Source organism: Channa argus, chromosome 4 (genome assembly GCF_033026475.1).
Source record: "Channa argus isolate prfri chromosome 4, Channa argus male v1.0, whole genome shotgun sequence".
NCBI classification, from domain to species: domain Eukaryota; kingdom Metazoa; phylum Chordata; class Actinopteri; order Anabantiformes; family Channidae; genus Channa; species Channa argus.
The window spans coordinates 14,071,875-14,097,709 of NC_090200.1; the positions used below are offsets into that span (position 1 = coordinate 14,071,875).

General features: G+C 38.9%; 6 protein-coding genes and 2 long non-coding RNA genes across 14 annotated transcripts; 3 read left to right on the top strand and 5 right to left on the bottom strand.

The window, feature by feature from the left end:
* Positions 1–835: 835 nt before the first annotated feature.
* Positions 836–4,214, top strand: dnaja (DnaJ heat shock protein family (Hsp40) member A). 3 transcript variants are annotated; one of them, XM_067500822.1, is made up of 8 exons: positions 836–1,070; positions 1,526–1,666; positions 2,103–2,274; positions 2,385–2,489; positions 2,577–2,804; positions 2,900–3,130; positions 3,239–3,339; positions 3,569–4,214. In XM_067500822.1, exons 2-8 carry the CDS (start codon positions 1,535–1,537, stop codon positions 3,782–3,784), a joined length of 1,185 nt encoding a protein of 394 aa, XP_067356923.1. In that variant the 5' UTR covers positions 836–1,070; positions 1,526–1,534; the 3' UTR covers positions 3,785–4,214. The 3 variants fall into 3 exon arrangements, with proteins under 3 accessions (XP_067356923.1, XP_067356921.1, XP_067356924.1); XM_067500820.1 differs by having other exon boundaries at positions 838–1,066; XM_067500823.1 differs by lacking the exons at positions 836–1,070; positions 1,526–1,666 and adding an exon at positions 1,698–1,854.
* Positions 4,215–4,216: 2 nt separating this feature from the next.
* Positions 4,217–7,904, bottom strand: rps27l (ribosomal protein S27 like). Of its 3 annotated transcripts, none has more exons than XM_067500832.1 (4): positions 7,822–7,904; positions 5,259–5,367; positions 4,553–4,663; positions 4,217–4,436 (listed from the first exon to the last, which is right to left on the bottom strand). In XM_067500832.1, exons 1-4 carry the CDS (start codon positions 7,879–7,881, stop codon positions 4,408–4,410), a joined length of 309 nt encoding a protein of 102 aa, XP_067356933.1. In that variant the 5' UTR covers positions 7,882–7,904; the 3' UTR covers positions 4,217–4,407. The 3 variants fall into 3 exon arrangements, with proteins under 3 accessions (XP_067356933.1, XP_067356932.1, XP_067356934.1); XM_067500831.1 differs by lacking the exon at positions 7,822–7,904 and adding an exon at positions 5,919–6,074; XM_067500833.1 differs by lacking the exon at positions 7,822–7,904 and adding an exon at positions 5,762–5,780.
* LOC137125410 (ras-related protein Rab-8B-like) lies at positions 6,218–9,560 on the top strand. The gene is made up of 8 exons (XM_067500830.1): positions 6,218–6,719; positions 7,277–7,337; positions 7,450–7,510; positions 7,611–7,688; positions 7,832–7,921; positions 8,021–8,086; positions 8,179–8,229; positions 8,337–9,560. The coding sequence occupies exons 1-8, from the start codon at positions 6,596–6,598 to the stop codon at positions 8,427–8,429; spliced, it is 624 nt and encodes a 207-aa protein (XP_067356931.1). The 5' UTR covers positions 6,218–6,595; the 3' UTR covers positions 8,430–9,560.
* A 60-nt stretch (positions 9,561–9,620) lies between these two features.
* On the bottom strand, positions 9,621–14,551 carry LOC137125403 (transient receptor potential cation channel subfamily M member 1). The gene is made up of 11 exons (XM_067500819.1): positions 14,193–14,551; positions 13,901–14,032; positions 13,657–13,788; positions 13,435–13,563; positions 13,090–13,341; positions 12,785–12,959; positions 11,989–12,009; positions 11,765–11,909; positions 11,457–11,662; positions 11,059–11,191; positions 9,621–10,956 (listed from the first exon to the last, which is right to left on the bottom strand). The coding sequence occupies exons 1-11, from the start codon at positions 14,439–14,441 to the stop codon at positions 9,654–9,656; spliced, it is 2,877 nt and encodes a 958-aa protein (XP_067356920.1). The 5' UTR covers positions 14,442–14,551; the 3' UTR covers positions 9,621–9,653.
* LOC137125413 (uncharacterized) lies at positions 11,185–14,832 on the top strand. Its single transcript, XR_010914137.1, has 4 exons — positions 11,185–11,287; positions 11,504–11,686; positions 13,954–14,036; positions 14,706–14,832. It is a non-coding gene; the product is annotated as an uncharacterized lncRNA (long non-coding RNA).
* LOC137125406 (transient receptor potential cation channel subfamily M member 1-like) lies at positions 14,583–17,296 on the bottom strand. Its single transcript, XM_067500825.1, has 7 exons — positions 17,029–17,296; positions 16,612–16,788; positions 16,384–16,518; positions 16,220–16,270; positions 15,964–16,104; positions 15,069–15,098; positions 14,583–14,981 (listed from the first exon to the last, which is right to left on the bottom strand). Exons 1-7 carry the CDS (start codon positions 17,164–17,166, stop codon positions 14,652–14,654), a joined length of 1,002 nt encoding a protein of 333 aa, XP_067356926.1. The 5' UTR covers positions 17,167–17,296; the 3' UTR covers positions 14,583–14,651.
* A 1,428-nt stretch (positions 17,297–18,724) lies between these two features.
* On the bottom strand, positions 18,725–20,890 carry trpm1b (transient receptor potential cation channel, subfamily M, member 1b). 3 transcript variants are annotated; one of them, XM_067500826.1, is made up of 6 exons: positions 20,757–20,890; positions 20,335–20,548; positions 19,896–20,020; positions 19,638–19,809; positions 19,126–19,300; positions 18,725–19,040 (listed from the first exon to the last, which is right to left on the bottom strand). In XM_067500826.1, the coding sequence occupies exons 1-6, from the start codon at positions 20,757–20,759 to the stop codon at positions 18,908–18,910; spliced, it is 822 nt and encodes a 273-aa protein (XP_067356927.1). In that variant the 5' UTR covers positions 20,760–20,890; the 3' UTR covers positions 18,725–18,907. The 3 variants fall into 3 exon arrangements, with proteins under 3 accessions (XP_067356927.1, XP_067356928.1, XP_067356929.1); XM_067500827.1 differs by having other exon boundaries at positions 20,650–20,791; XM_067500828.1 differs by lacking the exon at positions 18,725–19,040 and having other exon boundaries at positions 19,122–19,300.
* On the bottom strand, positions 20,888–23,878 carry LOC137125412 (uncharacterized). Its single transcript, XR_010914136.1, has 3 exons — positions 23,144–23,878; positions 21,600–21,676; positions 20,888–20,952 (listed from the first exon to the last, which is right to left on the bottom strand). It is a non-coding gene; the product is annotated as an uncharacterized lncRNA (long non-coding RNA).
* Positions 23,879–25,835: the final 1,957 nt, after the last annotated feature.

Consider the following 25,835-nt stretch of genomic DNA (forward strand, 5'->3'; position numbering starts at 1 on the left):
GCAGATAAAGCAATTCCAGTGAAAACATTTCTCAAAATAATTTCACAGAACACAGTAAGAAACAGCTTGCCTCCACAGCTACACACTCAGATTTTCCCCTACCATCTTGTTGCTCTCCACTACTACCGTGTAGTCCATTTGCAATAGCTGTACCTTGTTGATACAATGATACAAACCAAAATGTATTTATTGTAAAGCAAAAACAAATACATTTGACTTAAATCAACCTAGCCATCTTAAAACGCGATTTTAGGGCGACCTTTATAGCTGCTTTAGGCCCCTGGGTCACCAAGGGCTCCAAAGAAATGGTTCCAGTACGTCAAGTTACTGAAAACCCATGTGATCTTTTATTACCCAACAGCGCCTCCAAATGGCATTTAGAAGAACTAAAGCACGTTCTAGATAAAGTAACGTTATAGCTCTTCACGGAGCATTGCCTACATTATTCCTTTTTATTTTTCTAACAGCACTTTCTTTACCAAACTCTTTCAAACTTGTTTTTTTATTTTTATTTTTTGGTACTGTTAATTTAAACCACACTCACACACTGCGCCCATTACAGGGTGCCTGTTTAACACGCTTAATAAAATGAGCTGACTTAATTCAAATCGTTGCAATAAAGTAATAGGTAGCAGAAAGACGCTTGATGTTTGCATAAATCAATTTTATTGTAGTCCCTTCTATTTTCTGCAATATATGGATAAACTGGCCAATGTCGCCCTGTTGTTATGTAGCTTAAAGTCGCTCCACAGTTTCACGGAAAATGCTTCAAAACCCCGCGACCCGTCCATCAGTCTAACGTCGGCACAGTAGATTTTGGAAAAAATTAGGACACGCTATATAACCAGCTGATCAAGCAACAGCCACCCCCTTGCTTTCTTTCTCGCTCCGGGCTTTTGGGGAAGCCGCACTCCCTTCCTATGAAACATCCGGGCCCGTACCTCGTTCCCGAGCTCTCCAGAAAGTTCTGCACGGAGGAAGGGCTATAAGAATCGGCCATCTTTCTGCATTCGCCTCAGTGTTACTGACTCCAGCGATTGCTAACGTAGGACAGTAGGAACACTTGGTCAGTAAGTTGGCTATTTTCTAATTGGAAAAAATATCTTGGTTTAGGAGTTATAAACAATGGCGGTGTCATTCAACTTTAATATGATAAATGCTAAGCTAACGTTAGTACACAGTTGTCAACTTGTTGTTAAGCTAACGTTTGATGTAACTTATCGCACGTGCCCCCTGTGATAATGTTAACGTGTTGGTGGCATGAAATTGTTCTATTTTAGCCATAACACTAAATTTACTTCAAAATCACTGTTGGCACATTTAAGATCAAGAAAAAAAACTAGCTAGCCTAATGTAGCTAACCTAACGGTGTCTTCCGTCAGTTAGGTAACGATAATATACTCAGGTGTATCAAATCCATCAGTAACATTCGCTTAATGGTTGCATTCGCATTGAAATTGAAACAAAATTATTAATATTGCGTGTCACGGTGTGTGTTTCTGCGTTGCTGTGCTGTTAATGTTAGGTTGCCACCATGGTTCACGAAACCGGCTACTACGATTTATTGGGTGTCAGCCCCAACGCCTCAGCGGAGGAAATCAAAAAAGCCTACCGAAAACTTGCACTGAAATACCACCCAGACAAGAACCCCAGTGAAGGAGAGAAAGTGAGTCTGCGTTTCTTGTTGAAACCTTTATGTTGTCAGCGCAGCCGTTAATGGACGTCTGACTGTGGCCTTTCTAATTTTAAACTGCACGGCTCGTTGAATGGACTGAGGGAACTTTCTGGAAAGACGTATCTGGAGATTATCCCTCGGGCACCGTGCTGAAATTACTCAGGCTACAGAGTGAAGAGGTTGTGACATTAATGTTGAAAATATATATATATATATATTTTAAGAAAGTGGTTTATTTTATTTTTGTTAGCTGTCCTCGTCTTGACTTAAGATTAAAACTTAAGATTTCATTAAGCAACTAAGCTACTAGCATAAGTTTGTTGGTTTAGTAATCACAATAAAGACTCTTATGTATTTTAATTTATTATTTATGAAAACCTTGACTGCAATCTTGCATCTAAATGTGACTAAGTTTTATTTTTTCTAGTTCAAGCTCATATCTCAAGCATATGAGGTGCTATCAGATCCAAAGAGAAGAGACTTGTATGACCAAGGAGGGGAACAGGCAATCAAGGAGGGAGGCATGGGAGGAAGTTCCCCAATGGACATTTTCAACATGTTCTTTGGAGGTGGGGGAAGAATGCAGAGAGAGAGAAAAGGTAAGATATTTCATTAGTAACTAATGTAAGTATTACAGCAGCCAGCAGTTTGTAAATGTTATAGTACAGATAAAATGTACATATGGCTTAAATGTTTGTGCTTCCTGCAGGGAAGAATGCATTCCACCAGCTTAGTGTTACACTGGAGGAGATGTACAATGGTACCACCAGGAAGCTTGGACTCCAGAAGAATGTAATTTGTGAAACATGTGATGGTAGGTATTAAGGTTCGCTAAAAAAAATTTTTAAATCCCATAACCAGTAACATTTGTTTAGGAAAAAAAATATTTTGTTTGTTACAGGTTACGGTGGTAAGAAAGGTACCTTGGAGAAGTGTTCCAATTGCAAAGGAAGGGGAGTACAAGTCAAGGTGCAACAGATTGGGCCAGGAATGATTCAGCAGATCCAGAGCATGTGTTCAGACTGCCACGGAGAGGGCGAGAAATTTAATTCCAAAGACCGCTGCAAAAACTGCAATGGACACAAAGTAGAACGCAAGAAGAAAATTCTTGAAGTTCACGTTGACAAAGGTACATTTTCCTTATCTTAGATACTTTTCCTAGTAGTAAGTGGTGGTAATTGTGTTTTGCAAAAGCAAAATAAACAAAATAAATGTGTTATGCAGGTATGAAAGATGGTCAGAAAATTACATTCCATGGTGAAGGCGACCAGGAACCTGGATTGGAACCTGGGGACGTGATCATTGTGCTGGATCAGAAGGATCATCCTGTTTTCAAGAGACAAGATGATAATTTAATGATGATGATGAACATCAAACTTGTCGAGGCCCTGTGCGGTTTCAAGAAGACGATTCAAACGTTAGACAACCGAACGCTTGTTATCACTTCACAGCCAGGTAACTGACTGAAACCAGCTCCAATGCAGACTTGTCTGTTTTGTTTTGTTAAAGAAAACTTTTAAATTATATTAAAATGTGCTTTTGATTTTTGTTTGTTTTTAACAGGGGAAGTAATCAAGCATGGCGACTTAAAATGTGTACAAAATGAGGGCATGCCCATTTACAGGGATCCTTATGAAAGGGGACAGCTGTTTGTTCAGTTCCAGGTAAGACTGTAAATGCAAGACATAACAGTGTGACACAACTGTACATTTACAACCCCAATTCCAAAAAAGTTGGGAAGATATTTAAAACGTAAATAAATAAAAAAATGCAATGACTTCCAAATCTAATCAAAACCATATTTGATTCACAATAGAAGATAAACCACACATCAGATGTTGAAACTGAGAAATTTTACCATTTGAAAATAAATAACCATAATTTATTCCACAGGTTGAATTCCCAGAAAAACACTGGCTGCCAGAGCATCTCATGTACCAGCTTGAAAGACTGCTTCCTCCAAGGGAAGATGTAATGATAACTGATGACATGGAGGAGATGGAACTTGTTGAGGTGGATGTGCAGACGCAACAAAAAGCCCACAAGGGGGAGGCTTATGAAGAGGACTATGACGCCCCCAGAGCTGGAGTGCAATGTCAGACACAGTGATTGTAGTGTATAAATATATTGTAAAACATGTGGGATTTTTTTTTCCCTTTTCACCCATGCCTTTAAGTCCTGGTTTTTACAAATTGATGTATTGCAAGTGAGTAACAATTGGTTAAAATAGTAGCCAATATCTTTTTTTTTTTTTTTTTATGTGTGTGTGACTTTCCTGCAACACAGATATGCATGGATGCTTTGTTCTGGCTCCCACTGTCAAAACTGTATTTATGTTGTCTCACATTCTCTATTGAATATCTACTGTTTTTTCTTTTTTTTTTTTACTTACAGTATGTTACCTAAGAAATCTATGGCACAGATGTTTCTTTCCCATTCAGAAGCTGAAAGGACTAAATCTATGCTTTCTGTGAAGGTAATTTCAGTCATGACAAACATTTTTGGCAATTTCTCAATAAAAAGTTTCAGAAGGTTTCGACATTTGCATCAGTTTTTCTTTATTGGTGTAGTAAGATTTTACTTTAAGGTATTTTACTTTTTTTTTGCTAAAAAGTTTATACATTTGTCATAAAAGCTGAATTAGTGAATGCATAACCACATGATAATCTATGGAAAATGACTTTCAACAGCATGGCAACATTACAGACAGGATTAAGGAGGTAATCCCTTGTTTAATGTTGTTTTCTCCTGAAAGAGCAACCTGTAAAAGAAATCAAAATGAGCAAGACTCCCTTCTTGGAGAAATGTCAGATAATTGTAGTAATTTATACTAATGTACACAAAGCTCTAGTAATAATGCAGCTTTGGTAGTTTTACCCTCTGTCAGTCTGGCCTTTCCTCCTTTTGGCTGGCACAACACAGTGGAGCATCCCACACAGAGTACCACTGTCTGAGCATGACTGAACACAGTGGTAATTTTGTAACAGCCTGCAAAGAAAAAGAAGTATAAACAATGGGTTCAACATACTGGTATACTGTAGCTCTAAATTACAACATTTCCCAGTGGAAATAGTGAAATAAAATTGTGTAGCTAAATAGAAGGTATAATGCAGGAAATATCTATTTAAAGTGAAAATTGATTAGAACTACTTAAGCAGTGCTGTACATATCATTTATGAATGTGAATTTGAAAAGAAACTAGTAAATATATTAGTTCTGAAATGTTATTAAGAAAAAGTATGATTCTTGCCTCTGAAATATTGTGAATTCAAAGTTAAAACAGCACAAAATGGAATTAAGTAAAATAGAAATCAGACAAATTCACTTAAGTACACTTTACAGCACTGTACTTAATTACAGCACTTTTGTGAATAGAATTAGTTAGTCCCACGTGTAAGGCGAAGTAAAATATGGTTAAATTGCTGCGAGACCATAACCAAATGTGGCATAACTCAACACTAAAGTCAAAATGCAACAGTGTGTACACTTACTTTCCACCACAGTGTGTAAACGAAAATTGGCCCTTAAGCACTTTAAACCCCTTCCCCTGTCTTGCCGATATCAAACACCCACATGTAATTACCTGGACACTTCACGTCCATAAAGTAGGAGTTAGGATTCTGAACAAGTCTTTTCTTTTTATGTTGTTTTCTCTCGTGGTCAATAGAAGGATGGAGGAGGTCCTTTGCCACCTAAATGAATTGGGAATACAAAGCATGAGATGAGATTTGAGTTATTTGACAGTTTTTTGTAGGTATATAAAGCTGATTAAATTACATGGAACTTTCGTGATAAGTGGTTGGTTGTTTCGTTTTTAGCCTACAAGGCAAATGTTTAAACGATTACGTTGCTATCAACGATAAAGAGCTGTAGTTCATGCAGTCTCATCTCAAAGATGCTGTTAACTAAATCACATTTGTGTTGGTAAAAAAAAAAAAACATTGAAAACGCAGCTAAAACCCCTTGTGTGAAAACAATAACAGGTGCGGACTGTTTCTTGGCTCGCCGAAGTTCGTATCGAATAGACATTTGATAATATTTGGTTTCAGCAAGTAGTCACCACCCGTGGCGCACAGAGCTACGTACGTTAGCTAAGTTCTAATACATGTGCCGCCGCTTCCGATCAGTAACACAGCTAAGAAGTTAAAGACTGCAAGCGAAGTGTCAACGAGAGAAGGCGGTGACAGCAGCCAACATTTTACCAGCTTGCAACACAACAAAACACCAGAAAACCGTAACTTACAGGCATTTTCACCGTTGTAGGCGTGCTTCTCTGCGTGTACGTAAGCTGTTGGGCAGAAAACAAGACAGTGGCAGGAACTGAGTTTGCCACGCGAGGGGCTGCAGTACTGGGAAATATTGTGTACATCTCTTTGAACCCTGATCCTGGATTTATTGCTGCATTTTTGCAGAGATGGTTCAAATTTCTCAAGTTTATAATTGAATTGCAGCCTTTCGGAGCTCTCTGCAGTGGGATTTGCCCGCTATCAGGCACTATCAGTGCCAAGTTTGAGCTAACATTTTTAATACACGAGAGGGTCAAATGGGTTTACATAATGCAATTTTTAATAAGCAAAACAGTAAAAAAGCAAATTTCTTTTTTTTTTTATAAATAAGGCCTTTATTTGATCTATAAGCTGGAGTTAGTTCTTGAAATCACAAGATGAGGCAAATGTGGGAAGCTGCAATTATATCATAGGCGTAAGTAAAAAAAAAAAAATCAACTCAATTCCACGAGACAGTTATTCTAACGCTACAGTGTTATTGATTTAAACTACATGGACCCTAATGCAACGCAAAAGGGTGACGTCACACCTAGCGGCACAGGTCCTGCAGACAGCTGAGTGTTTCTAGACAAGGGGGATCCCGACTCATTACGGCCGTCAAATATCGAAGCGTTGTGATCTGCAGTCTGTTCAAATGGCGAAAACGTACGATTATCTCTTCAAATTGTTGCTCATCGGAGACAGCGGCGTCGGCAAAACGTGTCTGCTGTTCAGATTCAGCGAGGATTCCTTCAATACCACCTTCATATCCACAATAGGTGAGTACTCTGTAGCCGCCCCTCAGGATAAATCTGACATAATGCATGTCCATATTAACAGAATACAATGCATACTCCAATACACTAATGGTAGTCAATGTGTATAGACTCGTAATAGTATCCTGTAACTATGTGTAGGATACAATACAGACCCACGTCGTTTAAAAGACTAAAAGAGCAAAACAATGGGACTAAGAAAAAATAGCAAGGGTCTTATGTCCTTCATCGTTCATAGACACCAGTAAGGCTAAATATAGCATGAGATGAAAATCATAACATGGTATTTGACCTTTAGAAATTAGATATATAAAGTCTTGAAGAATTGAAATGGTAAAATATTGTTTTATTCTCCACAATCCTTAAGTGTATCTTGCAGTTTTGACATTATATTATGTGTATCTACAACTTTATATAGAATTAAACTTGCACAATTGTTGTTTACAAATGGTGGCCAGGAGTGTGTGTGTTTGACTGTGCAGCTGAGGCATGTGGATACTTTTATTATTAAATGCAGGAAGCTCCAGCTTATACCACTGTGTTTATTCGTTCTAATGCAGGAATAGACTTCAAAATCAGAACAATTGAGTTGGACGGGAAACGTGTCAAACTGCAAATTTGGTAGGTGTGATTTGAGCATGTTCTGCACTAAATGTAGAAGTGCCCTGAGTCTGTCCTCGGAATTAACAACAAATACACCTGGATCATGTCTCTTTGCTTTAACTACTTTCAGGGACACTGCAGGGCAGGAAAGGTTTCGCACCATTACTACAGCTTACTACAGAGGGGCGATGGTGAGTCCTTGCTTCATCCCTGTCTCCTTCAATGTGGGTCTATTTTGCCCATCACTAATTCTAAGATATTTTTTATGAAGAAGATTGTTTTTCATCACAGGGCATTATGCTGGTGTATGACATCTGCAATGACAAATCCTTTGAAAACATAAAAAACTGGATTAGGAATATCGAAGAGGTGAGCAGCTGAATTAAAACAGATTTTAGTTGTTAAAATTTTTGACATAAATTGAATATACAAATGTCTTAAAATTTGAGTTTTTATATTGTCATTGTAAAGTTAAACGAAGGCTTGCTTAGGGTGTTTTTACCTTCTCCCAGCATGCTTCATCTGATGTGGAGAAAATGATCCTGGGTAACAAATGTGACATGACTGACAGGAGACAGGTTTCCAAAGACAGAGGTGAAAAAGTGAGTTTCTGCAACGGGTCTCAAACACATGTAGATGTAGGGAATTTTGCTAATTTTCCCCAAATTACATCAACATGGTATTTTTGTTATCTATTTTAGCTGGCTATTGATTATGGAGTTAAGTTCTTGGAAACCAGTGCAAAGTCTAGCTTAAATGTGGAGGAGGTAAGCAGAAATATTTAACTCTGAAAGTGCCATGTGACACGGCAGATATATATGTATATTTAACATGATGTTTTGTTTTTCTGGTACTCAAGGCTTTTTATACAATGGGAAGAGACATCTTACATAATCTGAGCTCAAAGACGGTAAGTGGTTAAAAGGTTCTTATAATAGACATTACACTTTCTGTGAATCCCTACTCATTAATATTGTATTAATGAACTCTTTTCACTATCGTATCTTTTCTTTCTAGACTGACAGCAATGCTGGAGGAACAGGCAAACCAGTCAAAATCACAGAGAAAAAATCAAAAAGAATTAAATTATTCAAGTGTTCACTTCTCTAGGCTTCTCATCTGTTCACAGCTAGCGTGACTTTGCTGGGGGTTTTTTTGGGGGGGGGTCTACCTCCTGGATGTCTTCGCAGCAGCAGAAATGGTCATATTGAGAGGGCCTTACTGCCAGCGGAGGCTCACAGGTTCATGATTGGTTGAGATGTTGTCCAGATCTCCTGACCAGAAGAGGATCAATGAGGAATGAGGCATGACACTGTATATCTTCTCATGCAAGAGACTCAGTGGTGGTTTGTAGCTGGCCCTGCAGTTTCTGCTCACAGGAAGCAGTGATTCTGTTGGCATTTATAATACCTCTGTTGAAAACCTTAGTTACACATAGTTGTCTTATAACTATAAACACTCATAATCTTTCATATACTGTAGCATAATTTTATACACTCTACCTATTGTACTATTTACTGTAATGATGCTGTATGACAGACATATCAAGTCTCAGTATGGATTGTATTTCTCTGTATAAATTCATTTATATCAATAAGCTTATAGTCTCTAGTTGCTATGACAACATTTCTATTTAATCAAGTGTGCCTAAAAGGAATTGCAGTATTGTGATAGAAAAAAACAAACGTACATTTGTATTCTCTTATTTATTGTTTTTAACAGAACCTTTTATTTAAACAGGTTTCTGTGTCATACTGTGAAAGGGTTGTTTATTTTATGGAAGCTGTCCTTAATGTTATGTAGTTGTCAGTATTTGCATGGAAGTACAAAGACCCCTAAATTGGTCATTATTAAGCACATTTTACAATGTGAAAAGAAAATGTTTACAGATTGAATTTTAAAGTGTTAACAAAATAAATAACATTCATGTTTTGCATAGTTCACAACTAACTGCTGTGTAGATATTTATTTCCACTTTAAACTGTAGCCATCCCACTTCTTCCCCTTTACATCTCCAACATGAAAACAACAATGACTGATGACAGTTGTTATGTGGATGAGTGTATTTGTAAGCTACTGTATGTCACATCACTGAGAAGACAGCAAAAAAAGCAAATCTATAAAAGTGAGTTATGTTGGTTTTTACTACTCTGCACTGATGGCTAAATATTGTAATATTTGTTCATGCTTTTAATCACTGTCTTTCTCTTTGTTTTTAAAATCATAATGGTTTTAGCCTCACTGGTGTCATTCAGTTTGTCTTCTATTTGTTTTTCTCATTCTGTTTTGTTGATGTCTGTTGTTTCTTTCATCAACCTTCTCCCTTTGTGGCTGTCATTGCTTTGCCAGTGCATCATCATTTTTCTTCTCTACCTCCATCTTCGTCCCCTCATCTTCCACACCACATGCCGACACCCTGAAGGCTTCAACAAGGTTTCTTTCACTAGTAAAGGCTCTCGGCTCCTTACAAACCATTGAGTATTTTGCCTTCCTCTCTCTGGCGTTCCAGCTCTGTGACCTCTGAGATGGCAAATACCTTTCATCATGTACAGTCAGACAATCGGCAGTATCTGAGAGGTTTTTCGTTCCCTTCATCTTTGTTTGTTCTTCTATGGCTTCTGTTCCCTTACACTCCGAATGAGTATCATCAATGAGATTCTCCTCTTTGTCAGGCTCTGCTGGTGCTGTGCGTATTTGAAATTGCTTGGAAAGAGTTTTGCTTGTTGACACAGTAGGTATGTTTCCAGTGGTACTAGGGTGCATTTTAGAGACCTGCAAAACATCATCACCTGCCTCATCACCTGGGTTGTATATGATGCTGCTCGTAACCCTCTTCTTTTTGATTGGGGAAGTTTGCATTTCACTTGGGATGTATTTCAGAGATTTGGTCCTCTTTGGAGAGGAGGAGGTTACCACTAGCACTTCAGCCTTATTTGTGGGTTCAGCTGTTTCTTCTGGTTCATCAGGAGGGCTTATAATGACTGTGCTCATAGACCTTTTTGTTAGAGGAGACTTGGGTTGGTCTTCGGGTGAGTAGTATCTCAAAGATTCTGCCCTTTTTGGAAAGGATGAAGGCTTAAGTCTGTACTTGTCTGTTAGGGTATCTAGCAGCATTGTACTGCCTTGTTTGGTTATGGTCTCTTCACTTGATGCTGCAGAAGCAGGCTTTTGCTCGCATGGAGATATGAGAATGTCCACACACGAACTTGGTCGTGATCTTGTCAAACCAGCAACTTCCAGTGTCTGACCACTTTCCTTTGTGTTAAGAGTACAGACACTGGAGGCTTGCCGCAGACTCCTCTGCCTTCCCAGACCAGTTTTTGTTGTTTCCTCCATGTCCTTCTGCTTTAGTGCAAACTCCTCCATGTCCATGTTGAAGCGGTACAGGCTGTAACCATCTGCACTGTTAATACTGCCCTGACGGAGGAGGGAGGAAGGGTCACACACAGAGGAGTTTCGTGAATAGGTTCTGGTTAGTTCTAATTTGTCCACTCCTGCGAGTTTTTCCAGGGCGACTGCCATTCGTCCATGGATCTCCTCCAGTTGGGCCAAGCGTAGATCCACTGTCTGCAGAGAGGCCTTCATAGTGTTCTCCCTTTCATTTACCTCCTCGAGACGCATGGACATATTTTCAACTCTGCCAAGAATGCAAAAGGAAATTAAGATTGTTTGTACGGTAAGTAAAAAATTTACAAACTTTAAATTTAAAATTTAAGCTCGACTTGAACAGGGTGTTCACCTCTCTGATGTAACCTTAATGCGTTCATCACTGGAAGACTGCTGCTCGTCTTCTTTCTCACGGAAATATTCCTCCACACACTGTTCTTCAAACTCATACAGATTTTTTAGCTCCTCTGGATTCAGCCTAAGCTCTGGTAGAAACAAGTCATAACAACATGTTTGTCTGTGTGTTTCTTTAGTTTTAATTCAAGACCAAACTTTCTGGAAGTGTATTAGTGGAAAAAAAGGTAATCGGATCATTATTTAAACTGATCTTGGATGTAATTAAATTGCTTTAGATATCGAGAGATTTCCCCATATATCATGTTAATAATTTCCTTAGTGAAATCATATATGAATTCATATTTGAGTAGTTACGTAAATTGTGTGCACATTTTTATCAGGAAGTAGACTAACTGAGGCCTCGATCCTTCTCATCGAGCTCTCCCTCCTGTTTCTTCCAGGCACATCGCCGGAACAGTCTGTTGAACAGGATGTAGAGGTGGCTGAAGATGATGAGAGGTGGAGGCAGGATGGGACGGTCATGGAAAGTCATGATCAGCTGATATCTCTGGAACTTCCACACCTGATTAGAGATGGACTTTACTTCAAAGAAGGTGTTGCTGTGGACCAGGACACACAGATCAGTTAGTACAAACTTTAATAGTATCATAAATGTTTCCGGTAAAACAATACAACAGTCAGGCAGTAAAATGTAGATTTACTTGAAGACTGCAATGAGCAAGTTGACCAGAAGGATATTTGCCACGAGAAGATAACAGGCCATAATAGCAGGTGTGAGCCAGGCCCCAGGGATGCAAGGAGGCAGTTTTTTCCCATCCTCATCATATAAATGTTCACCACATGGAGCTGTGGGTAAAAGAGTGCTGTAGCTTTACAATTTATTCTGGCAACAAATACGAATTGCTTGCACTGTAGGACTACTCACGGTTGATTTCCATTGCATAGACTTTGAGAAATCCGCGAGAGACAAACACAAAGAAAAATGCAGAAAGTTGGTAAAAATCAATATAAATAGGATTTTTATATCGTACTTCTGTCAAGGTCAAGCTGAACCAAAATGATTCTTCACCTGCCCAGTAATTAAACACTGAATATGCTATACTTTATATGCCTAGACTTTTCTACTAAATAGTAGAAAAGTAAATATGATTTTAATATTACATTAAGACATTTTCATGAAAATAAAAAAAAATTATATATATTATATATAATTACAAAAACATTTGTTTTAATAGCTGTGAGAATCAAACATGCAGCTTTAATTTCAGTATGCAGTTTATTACCACAAGAGTTTCACGAAATGTTCAACAGCCCCACTTACTCCCTGTTTAATTTTGTATTTTTCATTTTGCTGCTTGTTGCTTTCACCCTGACAGAGGAAATATTGGACAGGAAAAAAAAAACACTTGAAGGCAGTTGATCGTGATTTAGAGTAATGAGTCATTTGGAAGGTGCTTTTGACCAAATCGACTTAAAAGTGATGTACAAAAATCAAGCAAAAATATCAAGGTCAAGCAGAAAACATGATACATTTTCTGCCTTTTGTTAGTGCAAATTTATTGCAGTGTATTGAATAAAGGTCTATTATAAATGTTCCAACTGAGGGAGACAAAGTATTGAGTGAAATGTATTTTTACTAAATGTCACAAACTTTAACACAGAAACACTGATCATCTGCCCCAAATCAGGAAACAGAATCTTACTATGAATTCTAGTCTTACGGTCTATCGAGTCAGCAAAAACCTCTCCATAGATCATCCAGTAGGGCATGTAGAAAATGTTTCTGGCCAGGCGCCATGTTGGCTCCTCGTCGGGGTGAAGGATGGCTTGCCGAGCTACGCCAAAGCTCATAAGAACCACCAGCATGATCACCACAAAGTACATCATGTCAATCATCTGAAAGACAAGAAACAAACACGAATTTGAACTCGGTGTGACTTTACATATGTTTTATCTGTCTTCATGTCAAGTCTGCTGTGTGATTTTAATTTATTTTAACTGAAACTGAAACACGACACTTCATTACCATCTTGCCTATCATCATCACATAGGGACCCAGGTATTTGTTGACACCAAAGATGTCCAAGACACGGATGTACCAGAAGATGATGTCTATGCAGTAAATGACTCTGCCATAGCCCATATAAGGTTCATGCTGCAGCCGTAACATGAGCCCAAGGAGAAAGGTGGAAATAGCAACCAGGTCTGTGATGTTCCAGTAGTCCTCCAGCCAGACGCTGATCTTCTGTTTCAGCTTCCCTGGCTCTGACATCAGAATCTAGACAGCAGTGTTCAAAGGTTATGCAGAGGCCACATTATATCTTAGTACCTATAATGAGTGAAATTTGTTCATATTTCATATTATTTTTACCTGTCTGACTTTTTCAGTGCCAAGTGTAAGAATGTATGCAATGACAGTCCACTCTTGTATAGATGGGATTCGCTCCATTTTCACCAGAATTATGTAGTTATACAACATTAAATAGCCTAGATAGGAAATCTGTCAAAGAAAATCAAAGTCATTTTATTGTAATATAGAGATGTTTTCAAAATGCTCAGCATAAATATTTTGATGCACCAGGGGAGAACTTACAGTATTGAACCAAAATTTGGTGAAGGGTGCATCGTAAAACTCAAAGAACCTTTTTCCAATTGGGATTTTGTGGACTTTAGTGCTGCCCTCCTCTTCATCTCCCTTTCGCGAAGTTGCGTCGGTGTTGGCTTCCTGTAATGTAACAGCAAACTCTCAGCTTGTTAGTTTTCAATCTTGACAACAATAGCATATTAACAGCGTATGAAAAAATGATTAATCTGACAAGGTCAGAATGAATCAGAACCTTGCTGGATTTCGTGTCATCATCTTTGTCTTTTCCCTCTTCTTTGCTCCCAGGTACATGATAGGACGCGTCATCTGCAAGACGGAAGTCCAGCAGTAGAATCAGGGGAGGAACTATGATTCCCAGAATAACCTAGGTGAGAAGATTATCACAGTTATACTATGAGTTTGTTCTTTAAAGTGAATCCTTTTACTCTAACCCAGTATTATGACATGGCATGACAGCTACTCATATGATTAATAGCATTGTAAAATATATGATTGTCTAAAAGGAAACATGTTGTCATGTCAACCTTGAGACCAGGGCTTTTGCCAATCCTTAAACAGCCCATCCACATGTCAGTGAGCAACATCTGGCTGCAGGTGTGGGCAATGAAGTCACGTTGTTTAGCAGCCACGGCCAGCTTTAGACAGGTGGAGTTACTCCAGTTAACCAGTTCATATGTTAGAAGCTTCATGGCCACCTGTTCATCATGCTTGTAGGACTGATCCAACAGCTCGTAGGCCAACTGGCCAAATTCTCTATGGATGAGAACAATCATTTATTTACAGAAATTCTCAACAAGGTTTTAGGTGACAGAGTAGGACAGAATACAGATAAAACCCTAAATGCAGGAATATAAAAAGCAGAAGAGAAGCTGAACTTTACATCGCAAAACAGAATTTATACAGTGAGCTTCAACAGTTTAGCTGTGGTCAGGAAAGGTGGTAAGCACTTGTCTGCATTTATCTTAAGAAGATTACACGTGACACTAAAGATGAAACCTATGCAAAGGTGTGTGCACTGACTTGGAATTGTTTTCCAGGTCTTGGGAGATGTCGTCCACCAGTTCACTCTCAGAGCACTCGTGGGCCATGGCTTTATACAGCTTACAAGCCACTAGGGCTTTTGCCATAGCTTCTTCTCCACGCTGCCAGAGGAACAGCGCCATCTTCTGGCGCTTCATCAGCACAGCCCACAGCATAAGCTCATGGAACGGGTACTTGAATCGACAGACCTCAGGGTCATCCACATCAATTTCCACTTCTTCCTCCTTCTTCTTTTTTGGCTTTTTTTTACCTTTTGTCCTCGGTTCATCATCCTGACAAAGTGAGAAAATAATACTTGATTATTTTTAATTTATGCACATGAATGTGTAGAGTATTTTGTCATGAAAGGAAATCCTCACCTCCATTCCTAAAAGTTTCAGAGCTTTTGGCTGCAAGAGGACAACAAAACATGATAATCAATATCAAAAGATGCGTAATACAATGAGGTTGTCATTTATTATTATTATTATTATTATTATTATTATTATTACATCAGATCCAGAAAGTATTCACATAACACTTAACTTTTTCCACATTTTGTTATGTCACAGCCTTATTCCAAAATGGATCAAATTCAATTTTTCCCCAGTATTCTACAAACCCCATAATGACATGGAATTTCGTGCCATGACACTCAGAATTGATCTCTGGTGCATCCTGTTTCCAATGATCACTCTTGTTTCTACAACTCAGTTGAATGGACATGATTTGGAAAAGCATACACCTGTCTATCTAAGGTCCCACAGATAGCAGTGCATTTCTCTTTGAGATTGAGGAGAACCTTCCAGAAGAAAAAACATATCTGTAGTACTCCACCAATTGGGCCTGTATGGTAGAGTGGCCAGTGGAAACAGGCAGATCTGAAAATGGCTGTGCACTTACAGTTCCCGTCCAACCTGATGGAGCTTGAGAGGTACTGCGAACAAGAATGGGAAAAACTGCCCAAACATAGGTGTGCCAAGCTTGTAGCATCACACTCAAAAAGACTTGATGCTGTAATTGGTGCTAAAGGTGCTTCAACAAAGTATTGAGCAAAACCAGTGAATACTTATGTATATGCGATTATTTAAAAAAAAATACATTTCCAAAGATCTCAAACAAATGTATTTCACGTTGTCTTTTGTAGTATTGTTTATAGAAATTTGAGGAAAATAATGAATTTAATTCCATTTTGGAATAAGGCTGTAACTTAACAATGTGGAAAAGGTTAAGCACTGTGAATACCTTCTGGATGCACTGTACAGCTATGCATACCCTTTTTAGTCCATACAAATAATTGTATAGGTTGCGAAACACCTTCCTGGTGTAATTGCTCCGGTATGCTCCACCCATGAGGTACTCCAGCACCAGACCGATATCAATCAAAGTAATCTGATAATCTGGAGGGAGATTACCCTGCAGAATAATCAAAGTAATATGTGGTATAGCCATTGTCTTAAGATAATATAAAATCCAAAATTGTAGGCATTATGCTGCAAGACATTTAATACCACAAGAAAGTTTATTTCACCTTTTTAACATCCCTGACCACAGCATGCAATGTGTTAGCGGGGCCAAGTTTCTAAGAGAAGAGCATAAATGAGAGGAGAAGGACGTGTTAATCTTCATAATTGTCACATATGTATTTTGAGACTTTCAGAATATGTTTCATCTCTTTCTGGTGTCAGGCCCCACCGTGTTGTATAACTCCTCTAGTCTGGGAATGGTGAGAAAATGGTGAATATTGACCCCGTTCTCAAGGAGCAGTTTCACAAAGTCCACTCTGTCCAGGACTAGAGCATCCATCATAGCCTGCTCCAGAGAGTTTACCTATGCAAAGATTAGTAAACAAGACAGGCTAATTATTTTTTACATTGTTCAGCCTTAATTCTACTCGGTTTTTGTTTTAAGCCTCACTCTTACCCAACGAATAAGCTCCAGCTTTCTTGGATCTGTTTCTTCTGGAGGTTCGGGTTTTGCCTTTCCTTTCCCCTTCCCCTTTTTTCCTCTGGTCTTGTTGCGAGAAGCATTGGCAGGACTCTTATGCTTCTCCTGAGTGTGGGCTGTAGATGTTGCAGTGTTGGCAATGGCACCGGCGGGCTGAGTAAAAGTAATAAGAGGGGAAGAGAACACCACCATATATCTGTCTTTTCTGCTGTTAGTATTACATGATTAGTTTAAACAAAATCTTTCTCTCTTTCTGCCATACATTAGCTTTGAAATACACTTTGCTCCCTTTTAAAGAATTTTTATTTTCAAAACCAATATCTCTTTGTCTGTTTTACGTCCTTGACAACGTTGCAATAGCGCCCTCGTGTGGAACGATTCATTTACACTCACTGGTAAATTGTGTCCATAAACAAAGATGTGATTACGAGCAATATCCACTCTGTTCCAGGCCAGAGCCAAACTGAGCTGGTCTGCTGCTGAGGCATTTGTGCCTGAGAGAGAAAAGAGGGATAGATATAGTGGTATCATGCAGAAATATATTTCTGCAAAATAATACACTGTACACTTACAATGATGTACTGTAAGTCTGCTTATGGTAATACAGACCTTTTAACAGTGCAGTTAGAATGGCCATCTCGATATCTTGTTGTCCCTCTGAACCCATTCGAAAAACTGTGATCTACATAAAAAAATAAAAAATCCAAAGTGAGGTAGCAGTTGTGAAGCAGTCGATCATGTAGTGAAATGGTTAGTTTCTGTTAAAAACAAGTCACAAAAATTAACATTAAGTATCATATTATGGGAGATTCTTTCAGCAGACTCTTTCACTACAGGTCTCTGTGACTGATTCATTGAGCCCAGACAGCGATACTACTTGTCTTGTTAAAGATTTGACTCTATTAAATGAAATTATGCTGATAGGCCTGTCACAGGTGAAACTATGGTAAATGGGATTAGGTTGGCATGAATATGTGGCATGGCACCAGAGATTTCAGAGATTTCAGAGCTCGAGATGTTTTAATAATGTGTATCCTGCATCAGGATGAAGACTGTAAACTTGTGTTGCTCTTTCAGAGGGCGTGTGGTATAGTGTGCACTGCAGTTTTTGCAAATAGGAACAGGTTTTTAATGCTGAACTCATAACTCTGTTTTATTTTGTATCTTTGTGTTACATCACTGCAGATGTCAGGTCTCTAAATCAGTGTTTTTATTTGTCCAACCCAAGGGTTCACATGGGATGCACTTAGAATAAAAGGATTATGCAGGGACTAGGCATGACACTGATTCACCTGTAGGTTAGTCATGGCACTTTGGACTAAGAGCTGGCAATAGTGTGGCCTCTTAGTTGTGCATAAAGAGCTCAGACAACTTATCATTTTGCCACATTGTCTGGGTTTGGATTCAGTGAAATGTAAATGGTGCAGGAAAAACAAACACTAAACCCCGATCTTTGCAAAAGCAGTTTTAGGTTGCTTATCGGAGTGTGCTGGAGCATTAGCCAGTCTAATACATCAGGGAGAGCGGATGCAAAGTTGCTGATGAAGTGATAGCACTCAAAAAAGCCGGAGGGGGGGAGAGAGAGGAACCTGTCTGAGGATTATGGAGATGAATCCTCTCCTCCATCTGTGTGCTGCATGCTTACTGTAAATGGATGAAGTAAGACACTCTGCTAAGCAGGTGGTAGTGTGTGGTGATCTTTCCCATCCAAATGTATGGAGTCTGGAGATTAAATGCGTATTAACAAAATACTAATCACATCACTTATGCCTACGGAAATCAGCTGGACATGCATGAATGCTGTTGCTGTTTATGTACTGAGGTATCCACAAAACACTTTGGAGAAACACTCTCAGCTCTTGCAATAATCTTCTATTTGTGAAGATTTGTGTCAGGCTTTGTGCTTAATCGCAGCGTGCTGACCTGTATTGTTAACATTAAAGTGAAGAATTTAACCCTGTAAACTCAGATCCCCCAGCCCACTTTATAGCTATGTGCTTATACATGAGCGTTTATGATGTCTACTGTGAAGCTGGGTTACATGACACGTCACACATGACCACAACAAGAAGGAGAAATCACAAGCTGATTGTAGGGATTTTTCTTTATTCAATACATTAATGGAAATACACAGATGAGTGAAAGGATGAATGATGATGGAGACCAGATTGCAACGCATAAAATATTTATTGATTTACAAAGAGATATTATTTTGAAATACAAGATAATGTACTAAAAAAACCTGAATTTCACTTTTATGAGAATTGATTCTTCAACTCACCAGTTCCCTTTTTTTCATGCATTCCATTATCATCATCAGGATCTGCTGTGACTGGCTTTTGCTATAATTGAAAGTCTTCTGAATAGTTACCAAAAGCTGGTCTCTTACGTCATCATTAACCAGACTGCAAGAAGATATTTAAAATGAGTTTTTTAGGTTTCTCATAAAAGATTAAAACCAAGCAAATGATGATTCATTTAAACTCTCACCCTCCTTCTTCAGAGAACTTGTGTGCAAAGGAAATAATGTCAGAAGCGCGTCCGCTGCCGTCACACACCACCACAGGGATTGGAGGTTCATCTCTCAGACTCTCCAGGGCAATGGAGATAACATTAGGACCTCCCTCCACTATCAGACACACTAGTGGGACCCCCTGACCTAAGCCTGGAAAACACAAAATAAAGGTCATTCCATGTAATCCATCCACTTACTACTAGTTTCAGCATACAGTAACACAACTCTGAGAATAAAATGATGAAGAAAAACACGATGTGATGTATGAAAAGGCAAAATCAGAGGAGGGAGGGTGTGAAGTCAGAGGTGACAGCTGAGCATCCCTTTGCTGTCCCTGCCTTATCCGAGCTCCAGGCATAGGATGACAAAGGGAAGCCCACAGGCCACAGAGGAGTTCTCCATCCACATGCCCAACAAGGCTGGTTCACACTAACACACCACAGAAGCAGTACGTTTTATGACATCCGTGGGGCACTGTAAGGCTTACGAGTGTTGATCTTCTGCAGAGAGATGTGCTTCTCCAGTAGTCGACGGAGTTTGACCTCAGAGCCGTACTTCCCGCAGGTGCCATTGTCAGTCAGGATAAAATGGGAGTGACTGTTGTTGAGTACGGCCAGTTTGCTCAGGGGGTTAGCCATTGTCTGATAGGGTCTGGTTACCTGGGTAAAGAAGAAATTAGTTTTGAAACTTTCCAATGACAATCCATAGTATTGAAGGGTTCCCTTCAGGATGCTAATGTTCTCACATCTTTTCCGATGAGGTCCTCTTTGTTTTCCAGGATCCCCCACGGAGCAATTCCTATGGCGCACACCTTCCCTCGCGACTTGGAGGAGTGGTCCTTTAAGGCATCTCCAACGTGACGTATCACCCCTAAGTTGTATTGAGCCAAATATAGTCACATGAATAATGACTCTTTCAACTGCCTAATGGGGTTGGATCATGGGACACACTGTGGTTACTGCACACAAAATCCACACAGATTGTCATTTGTGATGAATGTTCTCACAAAAGCTCTAATTATATTGTTTAAACCTGTGACAATGGGTTTGTCAAATCTCTCCCAGGAAATTGCAGAACAGTTATTATGCAATGACAATTTAGAGCAAAGGTAATCTTCTAATGCCTCAAATTGTTATTTGTTAAGTGAGCATTAAAAGCATTATCCTGAACTGTCAACGTCCTACCCGTGTTGACTCCACCGGTGAAGATCCAAGCCCCTGTGGTGACGGCAGCTTTTATCAAGCCTTTACCAAACACTTGCTTAAGTTTGGGCTGGAGGTCGAAGTTCTGGAGACCTCCATGTACAGAAATGAGCAATGTGGGGAGTTCCAACTGCCAGTCCTTCACCATCAAATGCAGCAGATTGTCAGGCTTGGTGTCATAAGATACCCGAATATACTAGCAAAGGGAAGGGGAAAGTAAAAAAATTAAACCACCTTACCACCTAGTGACTTTACTGTAAGTTGTCATTGTTTTAAATAGAAGGGCAAATGTGAAACCTTTCAAGACTGTATCACATCCTCTCAGCTCTCTCATGCTGTGGTTAACTTCTTATAGGTCCAATTGTGTTAACAACACACGTGGTTTTCCAGTCACTGACACTCACCATGGCCTTGTTGATGAATCCCCCACCCTGGAACTCAATTATGCCAAATGCATCTGTCGGGTATGTCCTGGTGTGCTTAATCACAGTCCATTTGTCCTTTGGGGTGTCAATCTGCACCAGCTGGTTTGTTTCCTCTACAGAGTTGGCACCGGGAGGGATGGCTACATGTTGTGTTGTCAGCTGACCACAGGCACATCTACACATTTAAGAGACGAAGACTCTGTCAATTTACATGGCAGTGCCAGGTTCTGTGGTAGCCTGGTCCCTGATTTCTAGATTTAAACTGTATTGGTTATTCATAGAAATCCCAGTATACCATCGAGTGTTAGAGAGGGTACGAACCACAACTGGAAGTAAATGAGCTAGGTCTAGGACTGGTGCTTTGTTTGGCTATTGAGGCTGTGTCCTTTCCTCGAAATACACATTATACTGGCTCTTTCATCAATGTGCCCATTTCTGGGAAGTACGTGTCTCAACAAACAAAGGGCTGCATTGCATGGCTGCATTCAGCCCAGTGTACTAATCACATCCTACAATATACTGAATTGAATTTAATCCTGATAAATGCCTGACAACTAGTGGTCATATGGGTTACTTTGTTAAATAAATGAATTGAAAGTGATCAATTGTTTACATAATTAACACTCCGCCCAGTTGGCTTAGGCTTTATGCTCATGCCATTGTGTTGCCTGGATTTTCCAACTTTGACAGGAAAATATTGGAGGCATGTTCTGCATGTTGACTTTCATAGTAGATAATGACATGACTGCTGTTATAACCTAAGGCCATATATTTAACACAATAGCTATTATAACACAAAGGCATTCCAAAGGCTCCAATTACCTTGTTGGATCCTTGCTGGGAAATATGTGAATACATTCTCTTTTAAGAAATGTTCTCTCAATCCAAGCTTTCTGTGCCTAAAGAGAAAAATTAGCAGAGGAAAAGGGTGTTAGTTCCCATTACATGCAGGTAGATCAAATTGCAAGTATCTGAAACTAGGTTTTACTATCAAAATCCTCTTAGTGGTAATCCTACCTAAAAAAGGAGCACTATTTACAAAACCATACATGATAAAGATAAGGAATTTAAAGTTCAAGTGAAAATATTTTCCCAGAGACATGTCAATAGTTTATTTTCATAATAATGTTGACTACCAACTGCTCAGAATTAAACTTTTATAATCTGCTCAAGTTTCATAACCAGTCAGTGTAATAACTTAAGCTCAAAGTATGGTTTCTCTCAGGGCCATTGCTGACAGTGGAGGCCCAAGTAAGATTTCATCCCTGGAAGCAATTTCAGCAGAACACCTGAAAGTTACATTTTAAAACTGAAAAAGATAAGGTTATTATTTGCTGCCGTTAATTGCTTAAAACCTACAAAACTATACATAATGCATCTGTTTAGCTATGAGTCCAAAGTCATATGAGTACAGATGAAAAGTCATAGACAGATTTTTACCAAAGTCCTGTGACCAGTAATCATAAGAGCAGGATGAACTGCTGTAGACTGGGTGCAAAACCACACATTTTCCTAGACTTTCCATTAAAATCTGCATAGAAGGTATCCATAACAAATCTCTTGACATCTTTTGCATTTCATTTATCCACAGAAATATTATGAATGTATTTGTAGTAAATTAGCATAGTAACCCTCTGGCAACATCTTATTTGGTTAATTGATCAGGTTAGATGTTTTTATAGTATGTCTACACAATATGAAAACACATTTATGGCTTAAAAATATACCTTTTGGTGATACATGCATATATTTATTTTTCTACTAAAACTCAAACTTGTATTTTTTTAAGTGCAGCTGTGCTGCTGCTTTTAGTCTATAATTTGCATTTTCCTTCATACACATATTTAATAGTGTTTGCTGGGACAATGACCTGATTTTCCCACGAGACTCATAAAAGATTCCACTCAATTTTCCCTGCTCCAAACAATCCTCTGATAATAGCTTGATTTTGTAGATAAAATCACTTTTTTTTCTAAATGTCTATATCAAACCAATTCTGAAAACACAGTGTTGCATTTTTCTATTTTTCTAAATGTTAAACTACTTGAATACATGAAGACAGTTGTACATTACAATTACTGTTACTTGTATTTTTTTTGCGAAACATTACCATCCTGCTGTGACTGGTCAAAGATGCTGTGAAACTGTTGCAATTCTCTCTTCACTCAGCAATTTTCTTTCTCAGTGTTATCATGCACCACGTACCCAGAACTCATACAGTGCTGCACGACTCACATTCACTGCATCCAAATGTCCATTCCATTGTTTATAATATCACATCTCCTGCCACTTTCAATCGTTTTCTACTGTAAAAATTATTAAATTGAGTTTCAAGAGTTGCAGTTATAGAATGTAGACAAACTTACACGTTATCGTCTGTCCGAGCTGTAGAGTCCTATTGCTAATGCTGATGGCCATTAAGCCTAGAGAGTAGAGAGGACGTCTACAGCCTGCTGCTTGTCTGCCACAGCTTTCTCCCGGTGCTGCACTTTCAGTCAAGTGCCCTCATTGAATCCCACAGGACATGAAACTTCTTCACTTTATGAGGGCCAGTTAATATGATGAGCATGTGAGCAGGGTCTTTGTTCGCCCAAGTCTCATGACTCCAGTTCAAGGTAATCCTTTTGGGAGTCCCATGACCCCTTCTCCATGCCCACAGGGTATTTTCATCCTTCGCTTGAACAAGGCACAATAAATCTACTTTGATAACTGGCCCCTAATCTCCCAATTTGTTGCAGCTCCTTTCTTTGTGTTCACCTCAAAGCGTGGATTTTAGCTGGTGTGAAAAGACAGAGCGGAGTGGCCATCCTAAAACCACTGCAGTCTTGTGCGTAGGCTCCCCAACTTTTAATGTGAAAAATTTCACCCCCTCCAACAACTTTGATTTCAACCCAATTTGCATAATTGAGAGAATTGGATGCAGGCATTCCTTTGGAAGGCACCTTGTTAAGACATGACTGGTCTCCAGTTGGGGGCAAGGTCAGTCAATACTAATTGCAGTTAATCTAATTTCCACCCACCCAATTTTTTTGTGTTAGGCAAAAGAAAACTCAGCAGACCAAGTATTTAATATTTTCATAATCTCCCTTTTTAATTTTGATAATGAAAAAAGGATTTGCATTTAAAAACTGCTGTGATCTCGAATGATACATAACTTTGCAGGAGGCTTTAAATGTGTGTTATTGTTTTAACTGTAGACTAACAAAAAATATGTTGTATACTGTTTCTAGAGAAATAATCTGATTTATATATTTTAAAAATTTATCTTCTTTTTTTTAATGTGGTGAATGTAATGTAGTAATTCAATTCAAATTCTTTAAAGGTATGAAGACCATTCAGGTTTAAATAACAACAGGATGACATTGGGTGACTTAGAAGCTGAGATACAGTTAAAGAGCACAAAGTAGAGACATCCATTTAAAACATTCCATGTGTGAAATGGTTTGATAATCACTCCTTTTAAGGTTGAAGTGAGCAGTTAGAGCCTGACTGTGACTCTCTGTAAAAAAGACAAGGGTGGTTACTGGTTGATGACTCAGAAAGCCTGAGAGGAAGAAAGCTAAAATCCCCCCCAGCTTCCCCCTTCTGGGCCTGCTCCGATAAAAAATGCACGTGGGCCGCTGTTAATTATAGCTGGAGAAAACAAAGCGCACTTCCAGAAGGGTTTGGCCAGTATGACGCAGTTATTTCAGCTTACTTAAACTCATTAACCACAGCAATTAAAAACAAAATCCAGTCAGCAACAAGCTGCCTCATTAAGGGCTGCCTTTGAGCACTTAACAAAAAAAACCTTTAAGAATTAGATACTGCAGGATCAGATTGTGTCACGCCGAACAAATTAACAAGAATTAAGACAAGCCTTGAAACAATAAACCACATTCATTCAAACATGCAGAGGAAAAGATCTTTAAAAACAAAAAGACAATTGTGTAAAAATTACACTTGCTGGAATGTAGAAGAGGACATGTTAAAGGCCTTTTTTGCTGCTAGCTGTAAGTATGGCAATTGTGTAATACTATAACATAGCAAATTGCCATAGTTGTCTCTTAAAGGATAAGAATGTTTAAGTTTCACAATGTACTAAATAGCCGTTGATGAAGACATACAGTACAACCCACATGCACTGTATGTCATGCAGTCATGCCATTTTGCACTGGAATCACATGGTCCTGATCTCCTGACCCACAGTTTAGTGAGCAACTAGATCGCAGTAAATTTGTTCCTGTGCAGCTTCAGTTACACACTATTTGGCCCAAACATCTGAGGATAAAGTATAATGGTGAATTTATTTCTGTATCATCTGAGCTGCAGTTACCCACATTTTGAAATGTTTACAGCTGGAGACTCTGCATGTATGTGTGAAACATCATTTATACTGAATATTGTAGCGATGATGGAATTCGCACAACAAAAGACTCATCAGCACAAATGAAATGGATCAGAAAGGATTTGGGGGTCCTTTGAGGAATGTGATGTCACCAGGGTTGAAGATAAAAGCAACTAATTGCTCTGCTTGAGTACTGAACGGCAATGTGGTTAGAGTTTGATGCAGTATGACAGAAAGGAGACCCATGTAGACCCCTTCACTATCCAAAAGAGAATATTCTAGACTGACGGGTCGATCCCATGTGGGCCAAATAAAAAGCTGCCTTTTACATATTTTCACTTAAGGGTAAAGATTTGGACACTTAACTGTGAGGCTAACTGTTTTCAGTTTGCCCTAAATGCTCCCATTGTCCTCCTGGATTTGAAAATCCAGTTAGCCATCACGAGTCCAACATGTCACTGATTATCCCCAAGAGTTGAGGGAGTCATAAGACATGTTTTAAGGCTGCTGTTTTCCTGTTTCCCCCAAAGAAAAGCCTGACTGAAAAAGAGGCCAAATGAAATGTTAAATATTAATATTAAGTAAGGAACAGATATCGATTATTATAATGGTTTTGAGCATTTTTATGACTTTGCATTATAACCTGAGAGTGAGTCGTATCTCATCTTGTACGGTAACTACATGGTCAGTAAGATCTCAGATGAGAAGATGAATCTGAGATGAAACTTTTA

Excerpts from the sequence above, each read along its gene's own strand:
- dnaja (XM_067500822.1), top strand. The coding sequence starts at position 1,535 with ATGGTTCACGAAACCGGCTACTACGATTTATTGGGTGTCAGCCCCAAC. Across the intron at positions 3,131-3,238 it reads TGTTATCACTTCACAGCCAG|GGGAAGTAATCAAGCATGGC; the intron begins GTAACTGACTGA and ends TGTTTTTAACAG. Across the intron at positions 3,340-3,568 it reads AGCTGTTTGTTCAGTTCCAG|GTTGAATTCCCAGAAAAACA; the intron begins GTAAGACTGTAA and ends TTTATTCCACAG.
- rps27l (XM_067500831.1), bottom strand. The coding sequence starts at position 6,044 with ATGTACACAATATTTCCCAGTACTGCAGCCCCTCGCGTGGCAAACTCA. Across the intron at positions 5,368-5,918 it reads CTACAACGGTGAAAATGCCT|GTGGCAAAGGACCTCCTCCA; the intron begins GTAAGTTACGGT and ends CAATTCATTTAG. Across the intron at positions 4,437-4,552 it reads AAAGGCCAGACTGACAGAGG|GTTGCTCTTTCAGGAGAAAA; the intron begins GTAAAACTACCA and ends TTTCTTTTACAG.
- LOC137125410 (XM_067500830.1), top strand. The coding sequence starts at position 6,596 with ATGGCGAAAACGTACGATTATCTCTTCAAATTGTTGCTCATCGGAGAC. Across the intron at positions 6,720-7,276 it reads CACCTTCATATCCACAATAG|GAATAGACTTCAAAATCAGA; the intron begins GTGAGTACTCTG and ends GTTCTAATGCAG. Across the intron at positions 8,087-8,178 it reads CTAGCTTAAATGTGGAGGAG|GCTTTTTATACAATGGGAAG; the intron begins GTAAGCAGAAAT and ends CTGGTACTCAAG.
- LOC137125403 (XM_067500819.1), bottom strand. The coding sequence starts at position 14,441 with ATGATTGTTCTCATCCATAGAGAATTTGGCCAGTTGGCCTACGAGCTG. Across the intron at positions 12,010-12,784 it reads TTTTGCTGACTCGATAGACC|TCTATGCAATGGAAATCAAC; the intron begins GTAAGACTAGAA and ends GATTTCTCAAAG. Across the intron at positions 11,910-11,988 it reads CTATGCAATGGAAATCAACC|CTCCATGTGGTGAACATTTA; the intron begins GTGAGTAGTCCT and ends TTTTACCCACAG.
- LOC137125406 (XM_067500825.1), bottom strand. The coding sequence starts at position 17,166 with ATGATACCACTATATCTATCCCTCTTTTCTCTCTCAGGCACAAATGCC. Across the intron at positions 16,271-16,383 it reads TAGAGGAGTTATACAACACG|AAACTTGGCCCCGCTAACAC; the intron begins GTGGGGCCTGAC and ends CTCTTCTCTTAG. Across the intron at positions 16,105-16,219 it reads TGGTCAGGGATGTTAAAAAG|GGTAATCTCCCTCCAGATTA; the intron begins GTGAAATAAACT and ends ATTATTCTGCAG.
- trpm1b (XM_067500826.1), bottom strand. Across the intron at positions 19,810-19,895 it reads AGGACCTCATCGGAAAAGAT|GTAACCAGACCCTATCAGAC; the intron begins GTGAGAACATTA and ends TTCTTTACCCAG. Across the intron at positions 19,041-19,125 it reads AAGTTCTCTGAAGAAGGAGG|TCTGGTTAATGATGACGTAA; the intron begins GTGAGAGTTTAA and ends ATCTTCTTGCAG.